Source organism: Eumetopias jubatus, unplaced genomic scaffold (genome assembly GCF_037043125.1).
Source record: "Eumetopias jubatus isolate StellerSeaLion01/CBP00866 unplaced genomic scaffold, mEumJub1_p1.0 scaffold_14, whole genome shotgun sequence".
Lineage (NCBI taxonomy): Eukaryota > Metazoa > Chordata > Mammalia > Carnivora > Otariidae > Eumetopias > Eumetopias jubatus.
The window spans coordinates 24,003,295-24,018,555 of NW_028274820.1; the positions used below are offsets into that span (position 1 = coordinate 24,003,295).

The window sequence follows — 15,261 nt, forward strand, 5'->3', positions numbered from 1 at the left end:
TCAAATAAATAAAATCTTAAAAAAAAAAAAAGAATATACTACTTGGATTCTTGGAGAGTAATTGTATTTATAGTGCCTGATTGTTTCTACTTTCTAGTTAAGTCAGTAGTTATTAAATCTTTTCTTTGGAACTTAGTTTTCATTTTTTGTTTGTTCATTTAAACTTTTTGATGTCCTGAAAGCTATGCTATTTTGCATGAATATAGTTTAAACCAATTTAAAATTTTCCAACTTAAAATATCTACTTACTTAAAATCAGATTTTATGAATGCTTATATATGGGTGCTGATACCTTAGTTTGGTGTTTAAAATCATTAATGTTAGAAGATTTATCAGTGAAATTTTCTTTGTTTTTCTTATTTTATTTATTTTTTAAAGGTTTTTATTTATTTACTTATTTGACAGAGAGAGAGAGAGAGAGCACAGGTAGGCAGAGCGGCAGGCAGAGGAAGAGGGAGAAGCAGACTCTGCTGAGCAGGGAGCCCCACGCAGGGCATGATCTCAGGACCCTGGGATCATGACCTGAGCTGAAGGCAGCTGCTTAGCTGACTGAGCCACCCAGGCGCCCCTGTTTTTCTTACTTTAAACCCTCTAAATATTCTGATAGGTTACCATGAAGGGGAGTTTTATCAAAATTGGCAATTATAAAAAATAAAATAAATAAAATAAAATAAATAAGGGGTACCTGGGTGGCTTAGTCAATTAAGCATCGACTTTTTTTTTTAAGATTTATTTATTTATTTGACAGAGAGAGAGACAGTGAGAGTGGGAACACAAGCAGTGGGAGTGGGGGAGGAAGAAGTAGGCTTCCGGTTGAGCAGGGAGCCCAATGCGGGGCTTGATCCCAGGAACCTGGGATCATGACCCTGAGCCGAAGGCAGGCGCTTAACGACTGAGCCACCAGGATGCCCCAAGCATCCGACTCTTGATTTTGGCTCAGGTCATGATCTCAGGGTTGTGAGATTGAGCCCTGTGTCAGTCTCTGCACTGGGCGTGGAGCCTGTTTAATATTTGCTCTCTCCCTCTCCTTCTGTCCTCGCCCCTTCCCCTGTTCATGAGCACAAACTCTCTCACTCTCTCTCTCTCAAAATCAATCAGTCAGTAAAAATGGCAGTTGTGCTGTGACTCTACAATGTAGCTCAAAATAAATGTTTTAATAAAATATTAAATAGGAAATGAACCACATAGAAAAAGGTCAAGAAGAATGAACATATTGAAAAACAACACAGTTGCATAAATCAAGTTAATTTACTGTTCTTCTCATAAGGAATTTAAGTTCTTAAAGCAACCTGATAAAAATTTTAAGTATACAGCAGTAAATTAAGCTTCAGATTTGTCATAAAACATTGGCAATAAGATTATTTTCAAATTATTAGAAAAAGAATGTATAAAAGAAGCAAATCAAAATATGTTACTGTTTTCACGTTTGTTGGCAGTAATAAAGGTTAAATCTCAAACTTCATACCAAATCTAAATAGTGCTCTATTAATGAAATTTTGTTTTTACATATTTGTATTATTAGAATTGCTTTTCCAATTTGCAAAATATTGGGGGTGGTTCATAGTCTGCAAGCCACTCTATCATGACATTAAAATGGGAAATGAAGTACAGGTGCAGTCAAGTCTCGTTATTCGCAGGAGTTACATTCTGTGACGTCACCATGAACACTGAATTAGCAAATACCACTGCTCCACCTCTAGTCATAACACCTTCGTCAGGTGATCAGTACATATCCTTGTTTTATGTATGTTTCTGTTGAAAGACACCTTGTTTAATAGATATTGTTGATGCATTAACAACTGAACTCATGGCCAATGATACTATATAATTCACGCCCAAATAGAGCTTATCTAGCGCGCATTTTCTCAGTGCGGCATATCACAGTCTTCTTTACACTTAGAACACTAGACCGCACTTCTGTACTGTGCTTGAGGTCCATTTTTAAACAACAAGATTACCAACAAGAAGTACAAAAAAAGCAAGACCCAGCACTAAATTGTGAAAAGGATACTTATTTCCAGCCTGAGAGCTGAAATAAGAAAGCAGATTGTTGCCTTGTTTGCAGCTGCCATGTGCACATTGGGTGACTCAAATTTTTTGCCACTCTTACTTTGTGCATGTCTCCAAATGACTGCAAAAGCACAGCAAGTATTGATTTGGGGATAAAATAAATTTGCAAATATAGAATCTATGAATATGAGGATCCGACTATATATAAAATTACCATGGCTATGTCTTCTGTCCTGACTCTTTTCTTCTCTTGTTTTTGTACCTCTGAGTAGTTTTCAACTTCACATGGACAGACTGTTTGGAAGGGTTTGGCAGTTAATTGCTTCTTGATTTCAGGATACATTTTGGTTTAAATATCTCAGTTAATTCTGAGCTCAAATAGTCTCCTCTTCTTTGTTTTAGATGCAAACAGTACTTAACTAAATTTTTACCTTAGGGGTCATTGTTTTTGGGATCAGGACCAAACAGAATTTACTGCATACTTGATTAATTGAATGAATAGTAAACAAATCCTCTAAACACTGCGTCTCATATCTCAGCCTCTATTTGGCTCCTGAGGAATTTAGCCTAAGCTCTTCCAATTCTTAACATCCTAGCTTTAAGTGTAGTTTTTTTTTTTTTCAACGATTTTGATCTCTGCCCTTATTCCCTACCCTTATTCCCACTCTGTACACTGGTGGCAGAAACTTAGTGTTCAGTAATTCCGAGTGTAAACTAATTCAATTTGTGACTCCTGCTTTTCCCTCTTCCTCCTCCGCCTGGGCATGGCGTCTAAGTTCTAAGGTGATTAGGTGGCATCGTGGTCTCGTTAGTGGTTGGCATGTGAACATAGTGGCGACCCTGAGCATCATCCTCTCTGGGTCTCAGCTAATACCATCCCCACATGCTGGCATCAGCTGAGAAGTCTGCATCCCCGTCTGTCCCCAGCTTTGTGAGCCACTGCTTCTTGCAGCAATGCCCCCAGCATCACACTTTGAGGGCCTTTCAGGGCCCCTGCTCTCCTAGCCAGCCTGTGCAAATCTGGGGCCAGCATAGTCTCGTGGACCATCTCAGACTGTACATCCAAATTGAGTGGTAGTGATAGTCTTTGTTCTAGAATTTTCCTTTTAGTAATAAACAGGCCTCCCCTGTTACACACATCCCTAAATTTATCCTTTTGTAAAGCAATAAAATGTATTCAATACTACAATTACATTCCATTTGTAACAAATATACAATGTGTTATATTTCTCCAGTATATTAAGTTTTTTTTAATTGAAATCTTTAGAATTTGATTATTTTCTGTTATTCTGGATTTAAAAATATATCTATTGAATTCTAGTACTATTTTTTATTGAGGTATAATTGACATATAGATTATATTACTTTTAGGTATACAGCATGATTCAATATTTGTATATATTGAGAAATACATTGTGTGTATTGAGAAATGATACCACAATAAGTAGTTAACATCCATCCCCATACTCAGTCACAAAGATTTTTTTTTTCTTGTGATGCGGACTTCTAAGATCTACTCTCTTACCAATACTACTTTAATATATTATAGGGTTTAAGGAATAAACCAAAGAAAACAGCGCATGTGAAACCAGACCTCATAGATGTTGATCTTGTAAGAGGTGAGTCTTGAATAAATAAAAGCTTAATGCAATTAGAAATTGACCTTGAAGAAACAGAATTCAAAGTGGGTTAGATATATGTTTGTAGAAATAAAAGCAATGCAAGCATAAGTGAAGGCAGGAGTCGTACAAGAGATAACGGAGGTATTTAAATACCACTGACTAGTCTTTACTCCCACTAGAGATCAGTCCAAGAAATAATAAAAAGAAAAGAAAACCAGCTTGTGTTTGCTTTGTAAGCTGTATGGCTTGATTATAAAAATCAAAGTGGTAACTTTTAATTCCTAATTGGAACTGACATTCGAACATTGTCTTATATTTATAAAATATGTGGGAGAAATTTTGCTGTTATTTCAGTTAAAATAGTTTTTTTTCAGAGTACCTGAGTTCATATTAATATGATAGCTTGAAGAATGTTTTTAAACTCTGTGTACTACCCAAAATTGGGCATTTCTCACTCACAGTGTAATACAAAATAAAATTAGACATAGCTTTTTGTTCTTCAAATGTTGAAATTTTTTCTCTAAGGAAATTAAAGAATGATAAATGTACTCTGTCATTTTATTTTACCTTTTTCAGGGTCTGCATTTGCTAAGGCAAAACCTGAAAGTCCTTGGACTTCTCTGACTAGAAAGGGAATTGTTCGAGTTGTGTTTTTCCCCTTTTTCTTCCGGTGGTGGTTACAAGTAACATCAAAAGTCATCTTTTTCTGGCTTCTTGTCCTTTATCTTCTGCAAGGTATAATTAAATGGTAGAAATTCATTTTGCTTTTAACTTTCAGGATGTTATGTTTTTAGGGTTACTAAGGCTTTTTAAACATATACTTATTGTACTGAGTATGAAGATACACCTTTATTGTGATATTTCATTTAGTAAGACACAGCTGGTTTGGTATTAAAAATGTTTGAGAAAACAAAGCAGTTATTTTCCAGTATAATTTTTTGAAAATTAGAATCTGTGGATGGCTAAAGAAAAATACAGATTGAGAGGAACTTAACAACTAGAAAGTCTCTTCAAATGCACATACATACCACATATACCTACCACGCTAGTCTTTTTTTATACAAGCGGTATGAGTTCATTTTTCCTGTCTCAGCCATGGTTTCTCTTTTCTTTTGACCACGGTGTTCTGAGACTCCTCATTCTGTACTGAAGAGTCTGTACCCCATTTTCTGAGTGCTCTTCAGATTCTCATTTAATTCTCACAGCCACCATGCAGGGAAGTGTAAATACTGGTATTCTGCCTAGCTGATAGAAAGGGGACCCGAAGGACCTGAGGGCGCAAAGTTGCAGTTTGCAGGTACAGGAGAGTCCAGATTCAAGTCTCAGCGTTCTGACTACCGAGTCACACGCGCGCAGTCCGTCATGTTGACTCCCCCCACAGCAGCACTCTGGTGCCCAGTCAGAGCCGCAGCATGTAACGCGTACTACACGGCGCCGTCACACACTTGGGGGCGTGGAGACACCACTCACGTCCCCGCAGTCTAATAAAAGCAATGATTTTAATTTAGTGGGTACCCTTTCAGTCTTTCTAATGTCTTGCTTTTTTAAAAACATCGTTGTAACCTTGAATGATTATTTAAATATGTTTTATCAACAAACTCTAAGTAAAAAGATAAATAACTTTTTTTTTCAGATAAATGTCTTTTAAGTAAATGAAAATGTAATAAAACCTACAGGCTTTTATTTAGGTAACGTTGTTTCTTCGAAGCCAGGGTACATCTTATATACATAAAAGGGACTGAACTCTGAAGATTTGTGATTTTTATCAGTAGAGTATGTGTGTGTTTCTGATTGAAGAAATGATAAATAAATGTTCATTGCAGAAAATGTAGGAAAAAAACAAAAAACCCACCCATAATCTTGCCTTTCAGTCTACTTTGTAACATTTTTAAATGTTGAGATTATTCTATATAAACAATTGTATTTTTTTGCCTTATGTCATCACAAGTATCAGAGTCTTAAAAATACATTTTTAAATTATTGTAAAATACCTATCCTACATCAGTGTTGGACACTTAAGCTTTTTGCTGTTTTTTTGCTATTATGATGACTAGTTTCCATTGTAACTAGACGTTCACATATTGTATCTGAAATTCACTTACTGGCTTGTCTACGTTAAATAAGGAAGACAGGTTAGATCAGACATGAGAAAGATATTTTTCAGTTCAGAACCAAAGTTTAACATTTTAAGTGGTGAACACTGAATATTCTCCTACCAAATCAAAGAAGTGACTTAACCTGCTTCGAGTCACAGCCAGTGACAAAGTGATGATATGACCCTTAATGACCCTCAGGAATCTGCTGGTACCTCTCGAAACCCCTGTGCCTCCATCTCTTTGCATATAAAAGTAAGGCGCAGCGCTCTGAGTTACCTCATTCTCTATCCCACCCTTACCTCCTAAAAGGTAGAAAGAATCATGTGCAGTCAGATTTGGTTTTTGTATAGGTTTTTACTTCAATTGCATGCCTTTTAAGTATCGCAACTATGTATTCTCAACTCCATTTATGCTTTTTGCTTGTATCATTTCTCACCTAGATTACTGCCAAGAGCCCTTGTATCTTCTACCTTCTGTCCATTTACCTTTTAAATTGCAAATTCAAACCAGCCACTTAAGGTCTAAATCTCTTTCTAGTTATCATTGCCTTCAAGAGGAAAGCCAAGTTTTTTAGGCAGTCCCTTGTTGACTCTCTCCCCAGGTTTTACCAGACTAAATTAGCTCTTTGCTCTTTCTTTTTTGTGTTGTTTTGTGGCGTTTTTGTTTGTTGTTGTTTTAAATCCTATATGCCTTTGAATGTGCAACTCTCTTTGTTTGGGTGGCCCTTTTGCCTTATATTTACCTAATCTGCATCTACTTGTTCTCTCAGTTAGATTAGGCATCCCTTGCCACCTTCTTTGAGAATCCTTTTCCAACCCCCCCCGCCCCCCGCCCAAATTTAGCTATAGATCTTTCTGTGCACATTATAGCACTCTTCATAGGTATTGTATTAGTCGGCTTGGGCTGCCATAACAAAATACCACAGACTGTGTGGCTTAAGCAACAGAGATTTATTTTCTCACAGTTCTGGAGGCTGGAAGTCTGACGTCAGTGTGCCATCAGGTTGGTGTCTGATGAAGTTTCTCTTACTGACTTGTGGATGGCTGCCTTCTCAGTGTGTCCTCCCATGGACTTTCTGCTGTGTGTGAGCAGAGAGATCTCTGGTATCTCTTTGTCTTAAAAGGACATCAGTGCTGTTGGATTAAGGCTCCATCCTTATGACTTCATTCAGCCTTTACTACATCCACATAGACGCTGTAGGATTTCAGCATATGAATGGGGGGGGCAGAGTTCAGTCCATTACAGGTATTTTGTTTCTTTATGTGTCCCCCTTTTCTTCTGAATTGAGGAGGGGCAGGGAGCTGCGACTATGTCTTATTTGTCTTACTACTCCCAGTGCCTAACATCTGCCACTAAATCTCAAAGATGGACAGACCTGAAAATTAAACTTTAGATATTTTGTATTTCTGACGATTATCCCTAGAGTTATGCCTGGCCAGTATGTGGAGTCCTACCTTGGGACTTTTGTGCCTAATAAAACATTTTGTTTTGTTGAGCTCTTGGAGGAATCTGTAGAAGTACTGCCTAGCAAAAATCTCTAGTAGTTCTGTCTAGTTCATCGGACTTCATTAAATGATCAAAAAGTATAATTTAGCATTATATAAGAGAAGTGAATGATTTCTTCTTAACCCTTCACTCAAAGGGGAAAAATAGGTTGGAGATTATACCAGAAACTCTGAAACTCTTAAGTAGCATTTGCATCCCCCTTCTTTTTAAAGGTAGTTAATGATGGTGAATAAAAGTACTATTTGCCAGTGTTAGGTACACATTTATTTATGTAAGGAGCTTTTCAAAGTGTTTTATTGTATTACCTCACATGTATTTATAGTACCTGTATCCTGTTTTATTGTACAAAAAATAAACCAAGGCTCAAAAAGGTAAAGGAATTTAATAAAGGTCACATTAGAGTTCCTATTAAAGACAACAAAAACTATACTTCTCAAAATTCTGGACTCTGTTGTAAAACAACTAGAGAATTTGGGTTAAATTCCAGGGTAATTCATAAAGATGATTGGCATTTTAAAAAATTTAAGTCTTTTTTTTTCTTTTTAAAGAAACTTATTATTCAGGAGAATATAAAGCTGTAAGTTGTGTTTATGATACCTCTTAAACACAGGTGAGGAGCTAAGCTTACATCTTGGTATGCTAGAATCCTTTCTTTCAGTTGCAGATGGCAAAAACCAAATGCAAACTAGCTTTTGCAAAAAGTGTTGGGTTTTTTTGTTTGTTTTTACCGCTGATCATAAAAATTTTCAAAAAAACGAAACTAGATGGGCTACTACAAAAACAATAACTGGGATGGCCATTTGTTCGCTTTGCTTGGGACTGTCCAGCTGTCCAAACCTACTTGTGTCGTCCTGGTGCTTTTATTAACGGCTCTCCTTTTACTCTCAAAAGAGTCCTGATTTACATGATAAGTTATATAGTCATTCTAAATAGCATATGCCCATCTTTTTGATTAAATCATTATTAATCTTTTGGAATATTTACTTAATATACTTTGTTAAAATAAATTATATACATCATGATGTTTTACTCCTGAATACATCAACATGCATCTTTTCAAAATATGCACATTACACAAGCACATTACAACAGTCACACCTAATAAAATGCACAAAAATCTCCTAATTTTCAGATTCTCCAATTGTTCCAAAACAGAATTAGGAACTCCTAGGCCCTGTGTCCAAGCATTGCTGGATCTAGAGCCTCAGATGATATCTTCACTTTTTATACTGTTGTTTTTGTTCTCATCATGCTGGTCTATTAAGGAGGTGGCTGAGGTGGCCCCTGGCAATTTCATATTTCCATAGTCCTTAGTGTTTGTGATGTAAGAGAAAGCCTTCTTTCCAACTACCTGTATTAATCCCTGAAAAAGATTCTGATTGGTCCTGCTAAGGTTACGTGCCCATTTCCTAATTCCTGTGCCCAGAATTAAGACTCTGGTAAGACTAGATTACATGCCTATCCCTGAAGTGGGAGAAATAAGACCATTTGATTAACAGATATAGGAGGCAGACTCCCAAAAGATAAAGAGACTTAATGTCTGGAAAGTATAAAGGATTCTGAGCAGGCAGAAACAAGATTTCTTCTTCATGTGGCAATGGTTAGCATTGGTGAGTGTTTACTGGTTTCCCTGAAAAATGTACCCAAGTAAATTTATGTTATTATTTCTGAGCAGATAAATCTCTATTTGAAAAGAAGCTCTTGGGGTGCCTGGGTGGTTCAGTCGGTTGGGTGGCTGCCTTCGGCTCAGGTCATGATCCTGGGGTCTTGGGATCAAGTTCCGCGTCTGGCTCCCTGCTTGGTGGAGAGCCTGCTTCTCCCTCTCCCTCTGCCTGCCACTCTGCCTACTTGTGTTCTCTCTCTATCTCTCTGTCAAATAAATAAATAAAATCTTTTAAAAAAAAAAGAAGCTCTTTATAGCCTTATTACACACCATCATAGACTTCCTTGTTTGTAAAACAAAGAAGTTAAGTACACCTGAGGTTAGTGGTTCTTTTGATTGTTTGTGATCTTATCAGGAATGCCCTTAGATTCATATGCAGCTGGTTTTCATTGCAGCATGAAAATGTGTACTTTAGAGACTATGTTGGATGTTATCTTTTCCAGGAGTTTATTACCGAGTTGTGTGGTTAGCCAGTGGCAAACAAAAAAATAATCTGAAAGAGCTTGTCTGCAGTAACATTTTTAACTTATTTAAATTTAGAAAAGTAATCTGGCAAGAAGCAATGCTAGAACAATTTTTAAAGTTTTGAAGAAGTGACTGTCAGATCTATAATTAAACATATTTTCTTTCCCTTTTTGTAGTTGCTGCAATAGTATTATTCTGTTCCGCTTCTAGCCCACACAGCATACCTCTGACGGAAGTGATTGGGCCAGTATGGCTGATGCTGCTCCTGGGAACTGTGCACTGCCAGATTGTGTCAACAAGAACACCGAAACCCCCTCTGAGTACAGGGGGTAAAAGAAGAAGGTACTCTGTTGAAAGCAATCTTTTTGTGGATTTATGTAACTTGAATCTAAGATTGTTCTCGACTCGAATAAAATGTTATCTTGTAAGGTCACTCTTTTAGATAGAGCAGGAAGCTTCAGAGTAAACTACCAAATGATTTAGTTTGTGTATTTGCTTCAGGGCCATTGTGAGACCACATACCTTTATTTGTTGTTTTTGTTCTCTTTCCTAAAGCTCATTTCCAAGGCACCTAATATCACTGTAGGGAATATATTAGCTGGAATTGCTGATAATTCCCTCTATTTACAAGATCTTGTACTTATAAGATACTTTGGCAAAATTGATAGCCAGGAAAAAAATTCAGCTAAATTCTGTTTATTAAATGCTATTCAAAGCTGTTTAATATTGCCTCTTGATTAAGTAAACATAGCAAGTCTTGCTGGCCACTCAGCACAATGGAGTTCTGTTTTAAGGGTCTTTTGGAGCAATTCCTCTTTTGAATATTGTTGCTAAGAGATTGAGACATTTGCAGTTTGGGGATGTGAGATTTAAGCCCTTTTCGTTTTGAAAAGATAATACCTACATTAGATAAATAGATTGTTGATCGGTTAAATTCTAATTCTCTCTGATCTAAATTTTCTTCTTTCTTCTTCTGCAGATAAGTGGCATTCAGATAGGGAAGAAATGCTTTGTAAAAATCTGTCCAATGATACCATTACAACCTAATATCCACTGACCTGTCAGTGTGAGCGAGGAACAATAACCTAACATTTATAGAAGTTGTTCTCCAATGTGTACCTTAACTTTTCTCCAGTTAATCTGAATTTTATTGTGTATTGAAGTTCCTGTTTTATGTTTGATCAGAATTTTGAATGTGCTACCAAGAAAGTAGTTGTTAACATTTTAAAGCTACCTTCTGCTCTTCGTCTCTTCTGATGAAGGAAATTAAGAAAAGCAGCCCATTTGGAAGTCCATAGGGAAGGAGATGGTTCTAGTACCACAGATAACACACAGGAGGGAGCAGCTCAGAGCCACGGGACAAGCACCTCTTACAGCGTTGGTGCTGTCTTCAGAGATCTCTGGCACGCCGCTTTCTTTCTATCAGGGTTTGTATTTATTCAAGGCTTTATATGGCATAGAGATGCACTATCCCTTTTCTGGCACTTCAGTCTCAGGTAATGAATATTAATGACTTTAACTATTGACAGTCCCATTATGGATTTTGTTTTGATAAATAATAATGCTATATAGATAATGGAAAAATAGAGACCATAAAGTTTACTTTGGGATATGTGTAAAAATATACCTCTGTGAGCATAAGTATATACCATCAAAGTATATCTAGTTGGGATTTCTTGATTTTGGTTTATTTTGTGATTTCGCAAGTACTATTTTACTTCTATTAAATTGATTATTCTATTTTTATCAGCACTATAGGTCAGATTGAGTTTTTTGTATAGTTTGTATCACAGTGAAGATTTACCAAGTATGAAAATATAATTATAGCAAACTGCAAAAATAAACCTAACTCAATCTTGTATTATTATTTTGAACAGTTAATTCACAACATTTCAGAGTTATATTACTAGTTCACATAGACATGTAATAAATTTGAAAAAAGTTAAAGCGCTATGATCAAACTACTGAGTATAATGATAAAAGTTGCTAAGTTAATAAATCAAGAAAAGGGATACTGCACATAACTATTTTTGATCACTTTTGTTAACTCCTCTACTAATATAATTATTTCATCCCCTTGTGATTGTGCTCTTATGATAAAGTTTATCATGCATTATAAAATTAAGCAGTTGTATCCTGGGATATTTTCATTGTTTATAATTTTGAGGGAAATTGTACAAAAGCCTAATAGTTTGAAGTAACTATGGCATTAAGTTGGATCCCCTGACTATTCCAACCACCTGTTCATCCAGAAAAGATTTAGGTTTGGTTTGGTTTGGTTTTGAATTCGAATTGCATCCTGTCTCTCTTTGTTAGTCTTTTTTTTTTCTTTTAATAAACAGCTCTCCTTTCTGACAGTAGGAACTGATCATTTTATCTCTGCAAAGTCAGTTTCTTAAGCGCATTTCTCAAGACTTTCTGATGAGCAGTTATAAAATAAATGGCACAGTGGTTATGTTTTGCTATGGGGGAATCCTTTAGTTCTTTTGGTTGTCCAAAACTAATCTTCTGTTACATAGCATTCAAAATGCCCCTAGCTCGGTTTTTAGTGCCTTTGGAATTCTGTTATGTTTCTCTAGTCAAATGAGATTCAGACTTCAATTTTCTTCTGTTGGGCTGTGGGATGGTCTTGACTACCAGTCATTGATAATAGAATGGCTAAATCCTTTTGGATTTATTCTCTTTAAAATGACAACTTTATAATCTAGATGTTTTTAAAGATGCACTATTTTCAGCTGTCTCATTTGGAACTGGTTTGCTAGCATGTGAATGAGAATGTTTTAAATATTAGGTACAAAAAGATCTTAAGAAAAATGTTAATTCTGGAAGTTCTAAACTGAGTTCTGAAGTCTTGATGATGTCTTGTTCTTTCAAGTTTTGGTAAGCCAGAAAGGCCTTAAACTGAAAGATCAACTGAGACTTAAAATTGTTTCTGGTGATAATAAATTGAAAAGCTGGATACTTCCATTAAAGTATCTGAATTAACATAACCGATGGGAAAATAAATGTATAACCACACAAATGTCTCAGCTTTGTGTATAGTGTCTTTTGGTTTTCTAGATGTTAGGATGAAAACTACTATTTTTACATCATGTGTTTATAAGTTGGGAGGGCCCTATTTATCATTTCTAAGTACATTTCATTCCCAGGATAAAACTATTTTTTTAAACAAGACATAATATTTCTCACTTGAAAAAAAAAAGGAATTACTGTAAAAGAACTCTATGAAACTGAGAAAACAAAGCCAAAGAAAGTATCAATTTAAAAAGATGTAGAAATCAACCATATTTCCTAAGTATTTAGTACTTCAATTTCAAAGAATTATAGTCTTAAATTAGCATAATTATAATTTCTACTGAAAAGATTGAGTAGGAAGAATTACATCTAGATAGTATATCCCTTCTGCGTAATACCTTTCAGAATTCAGATACTAAGCTTTTTTACATGTCCTTTAAGATTAATTTCACCATCACAATATCACTGAAAAACAGTCAATATAAATTGACTTGGTGGATTAGATGATGAATCCAGAGTAAAACCTGGTCACATGTTAACTCACATACCTGACTGACCTACCCTTTTTTTTTAAGACTAGAGGGTATTTTGGGGTTTTTTTGTTTGTTTGTTTTTAAAAGATTTACTTATTTTAGAGGTTGTGGGAGGAGTGGAGGGCAGAGGGAGAGAGTCTCACTCAAGCAGACTCCGTGCTGAGCGCAGAACCAGATGCAGGGCTCAATCCCACGATCCTGAGATCATGACTCTGGGATCACAACCTGAGCTAAAACCAAGAATCGGACGCTTAACCGACTGCGCCACCCAGGTGCCCTCTGACTGACCTACCTTAAAGATTGCCGTCCCATTTAACCTCCATGTTGAATGTTTTTAACACTTAAATGAATGTTAAAGATTTAATAAATTGATTTTCTTCACATAATGGAATATAGTGTATAATGTAAGTAAGAGTGGGTATGTAGGTAGTCCCACCATAAATTTCTGGTACAAGGATTGAAAATTTGGGTTTTTAGTGCCTGCAGTTTAAATAGTTCAGTCATTTAAGCTGTAAATTGGGTGAAGTGTGTCTCCCACAGACAAGGATGAAGATCATGTAAATGTCAGTATATCCCAGATTTTTAGAAATATCTTAGGCCATAACTAGATAAGTCATTAACTTTGCTGTAGCCACTCTATTTTAGAATTGGACTAGTTCTAGAAAAATTATAGGTACCATAGATAAACCTGGTACATAATGCATAATTTGGTACACACCTCTCAAACTTAGGTGTTGTAGAAGATACCTAGGGAAACATAGGGACCCAAAAGTCTTTGAAGGGCTATGTTAGCATGTCATCAAGATGTATGCATAGCTGCACACAGCAGTGATGGTAATATGTAGATGCCTGTGTCATTTTCTTATAAATGCATTTATAAGATTTTATGCATTCTGTTACTCTAGCCTCCCCACCCTCTGGATTCTAACCTTGTAGAAATGAGAGCAGGATAGAAATTTCTTACCATGTTCTAGAACAAGAGCTATTTGCTACTGTTAACTTTCCCCATAGCTGTTCTCGAATGTCCTTTAGTACTGGAAGGATGATCTTCAGTTGGATCTATTTATATACCTCAGAGTATTTTCTAGAGCACCAATAAATACTTCCAACTTTTTTCCCCGGGGCAGTACAGAGTACCATGAGTGTTCTTGATTACCTGACAAGATTTTTCAAATAGAAACACACTGGTTTTTCATGTTTGATACAATAGATTTGATATTTCATAAGCTAGTAAGTTCTTTAAAAGTTGTGTTAACTCTCTGGTTAAAGTTTTTAATGTTGAAAAACACAGCCAGTTTTATGATTGATTTATGGTGTAGGTTGTACATTTATTTGCATTTTTTCAGACAAGACCAAAAGCATCATTCATCTCACAAAGGAACTACGCTAATTATACCACTTACGTTTCTAAAAGTCATTTCCTCCCAAGAGTATTTGCGACATAGAGCTATCCTTCTTGAATGTCAAGCATAATACTTTAAAGAAAATTCTACACAGGTCATACCATTCAAAGATTAATGCAGTAGGCTAGTTACAGAATTAGCTCTGAAGTTATAAAACATGGCACACTTGAACCATAGCAGGGGAATTGCACATTGTTTGCAAATGCTTTTCGTTCAAAATCCAGTGTTTCTATCACAGAATAAGATCACCATAGACTTGTATGTCTCCTGTTTTCAAGGCAGTACTAACCTCACTGCCTACATGCCTATGACTCATGGTGTTTGGGTTGATCTAAGCAAAAATTGTTAACTCTCGTTTTACTAAGTGGATATATTACATGCATTCAGTGTAGCCGTCAAAAGGTAGATTTTTTGTGGATAATACTAAAAAGTACCATTTCTTTCTATACTGCAGTACTTTTAATCCCTGATACCAGCTTTTTTTCTACCCTGTTTATTTTATTTTATTTCGTTTATTTTTTTAAGGAGCCCAGTGAGATCAAGACCTGAGATTTTAGCTAAAATCAAGAGTCGGATGTCCAATCGACTAAGCCACCCAGGCGCCCTTTTACCCTGTTTTTTATTTTGGGTAGAGAATGATGATATATATATATATATATATATATATATATATTTATATATATATATATAAATATACACACACACATATATATATATATATGATTTTAAAACCAAAATGCTCTTCACGTTGCTTTAATTTTGGACATATTTTAAAGTTGATTTAAATGAAGTAGCTTCCTTTTAAAAAATAGTCTAAGTAGAATTTTACAATGTTAGTATTTTAAGTAAATTTCTCAGTCCCACTGCATTTCCCTAGTATCTTTATGCCCTAAAACAAGGGAATGGGTAATTAAACATCTGGGTCTCGGTAACCTGTGTTTCTTTTGA

At 35.7% G+C, this 15,261-nt stretch overlaps 1 protein-coding gene across 3 annotated transcripts in view; it reads left to right on the top strand.

Moving 5' to 3' along the window:
• The window catches only part of PHTF2 (putative homeodomain transcription factor 2), a 112,352-nt gene that overhangs the window by 63,287 nt on the left and 33,804 nt on the right, over nt 1-15,261 (top strand). For all 3 annotated transcript variants that reach the window (XM_028119170.2, XM_028119179.2, XM_088018614.1), the window contains exons 4-7: nt 3,560-3,629; nt 4,209-4,367; nt 9,539-9,704; nt 10,625-10,789. In XM_028119170.2, the coding sequence (XP_027974971.1) occupies nt 3,560-3,629; nt 4,209-4,367; nt 9,539-9,704; nt 10,625-10,789 (560 nt within the window). The remainder of the gene's footprint in view (nt 1-3,559; nt 3,630-4,208; nt 4,368-9,538; nt 9,705-10,624; nt 10,790-15,261) is intronic.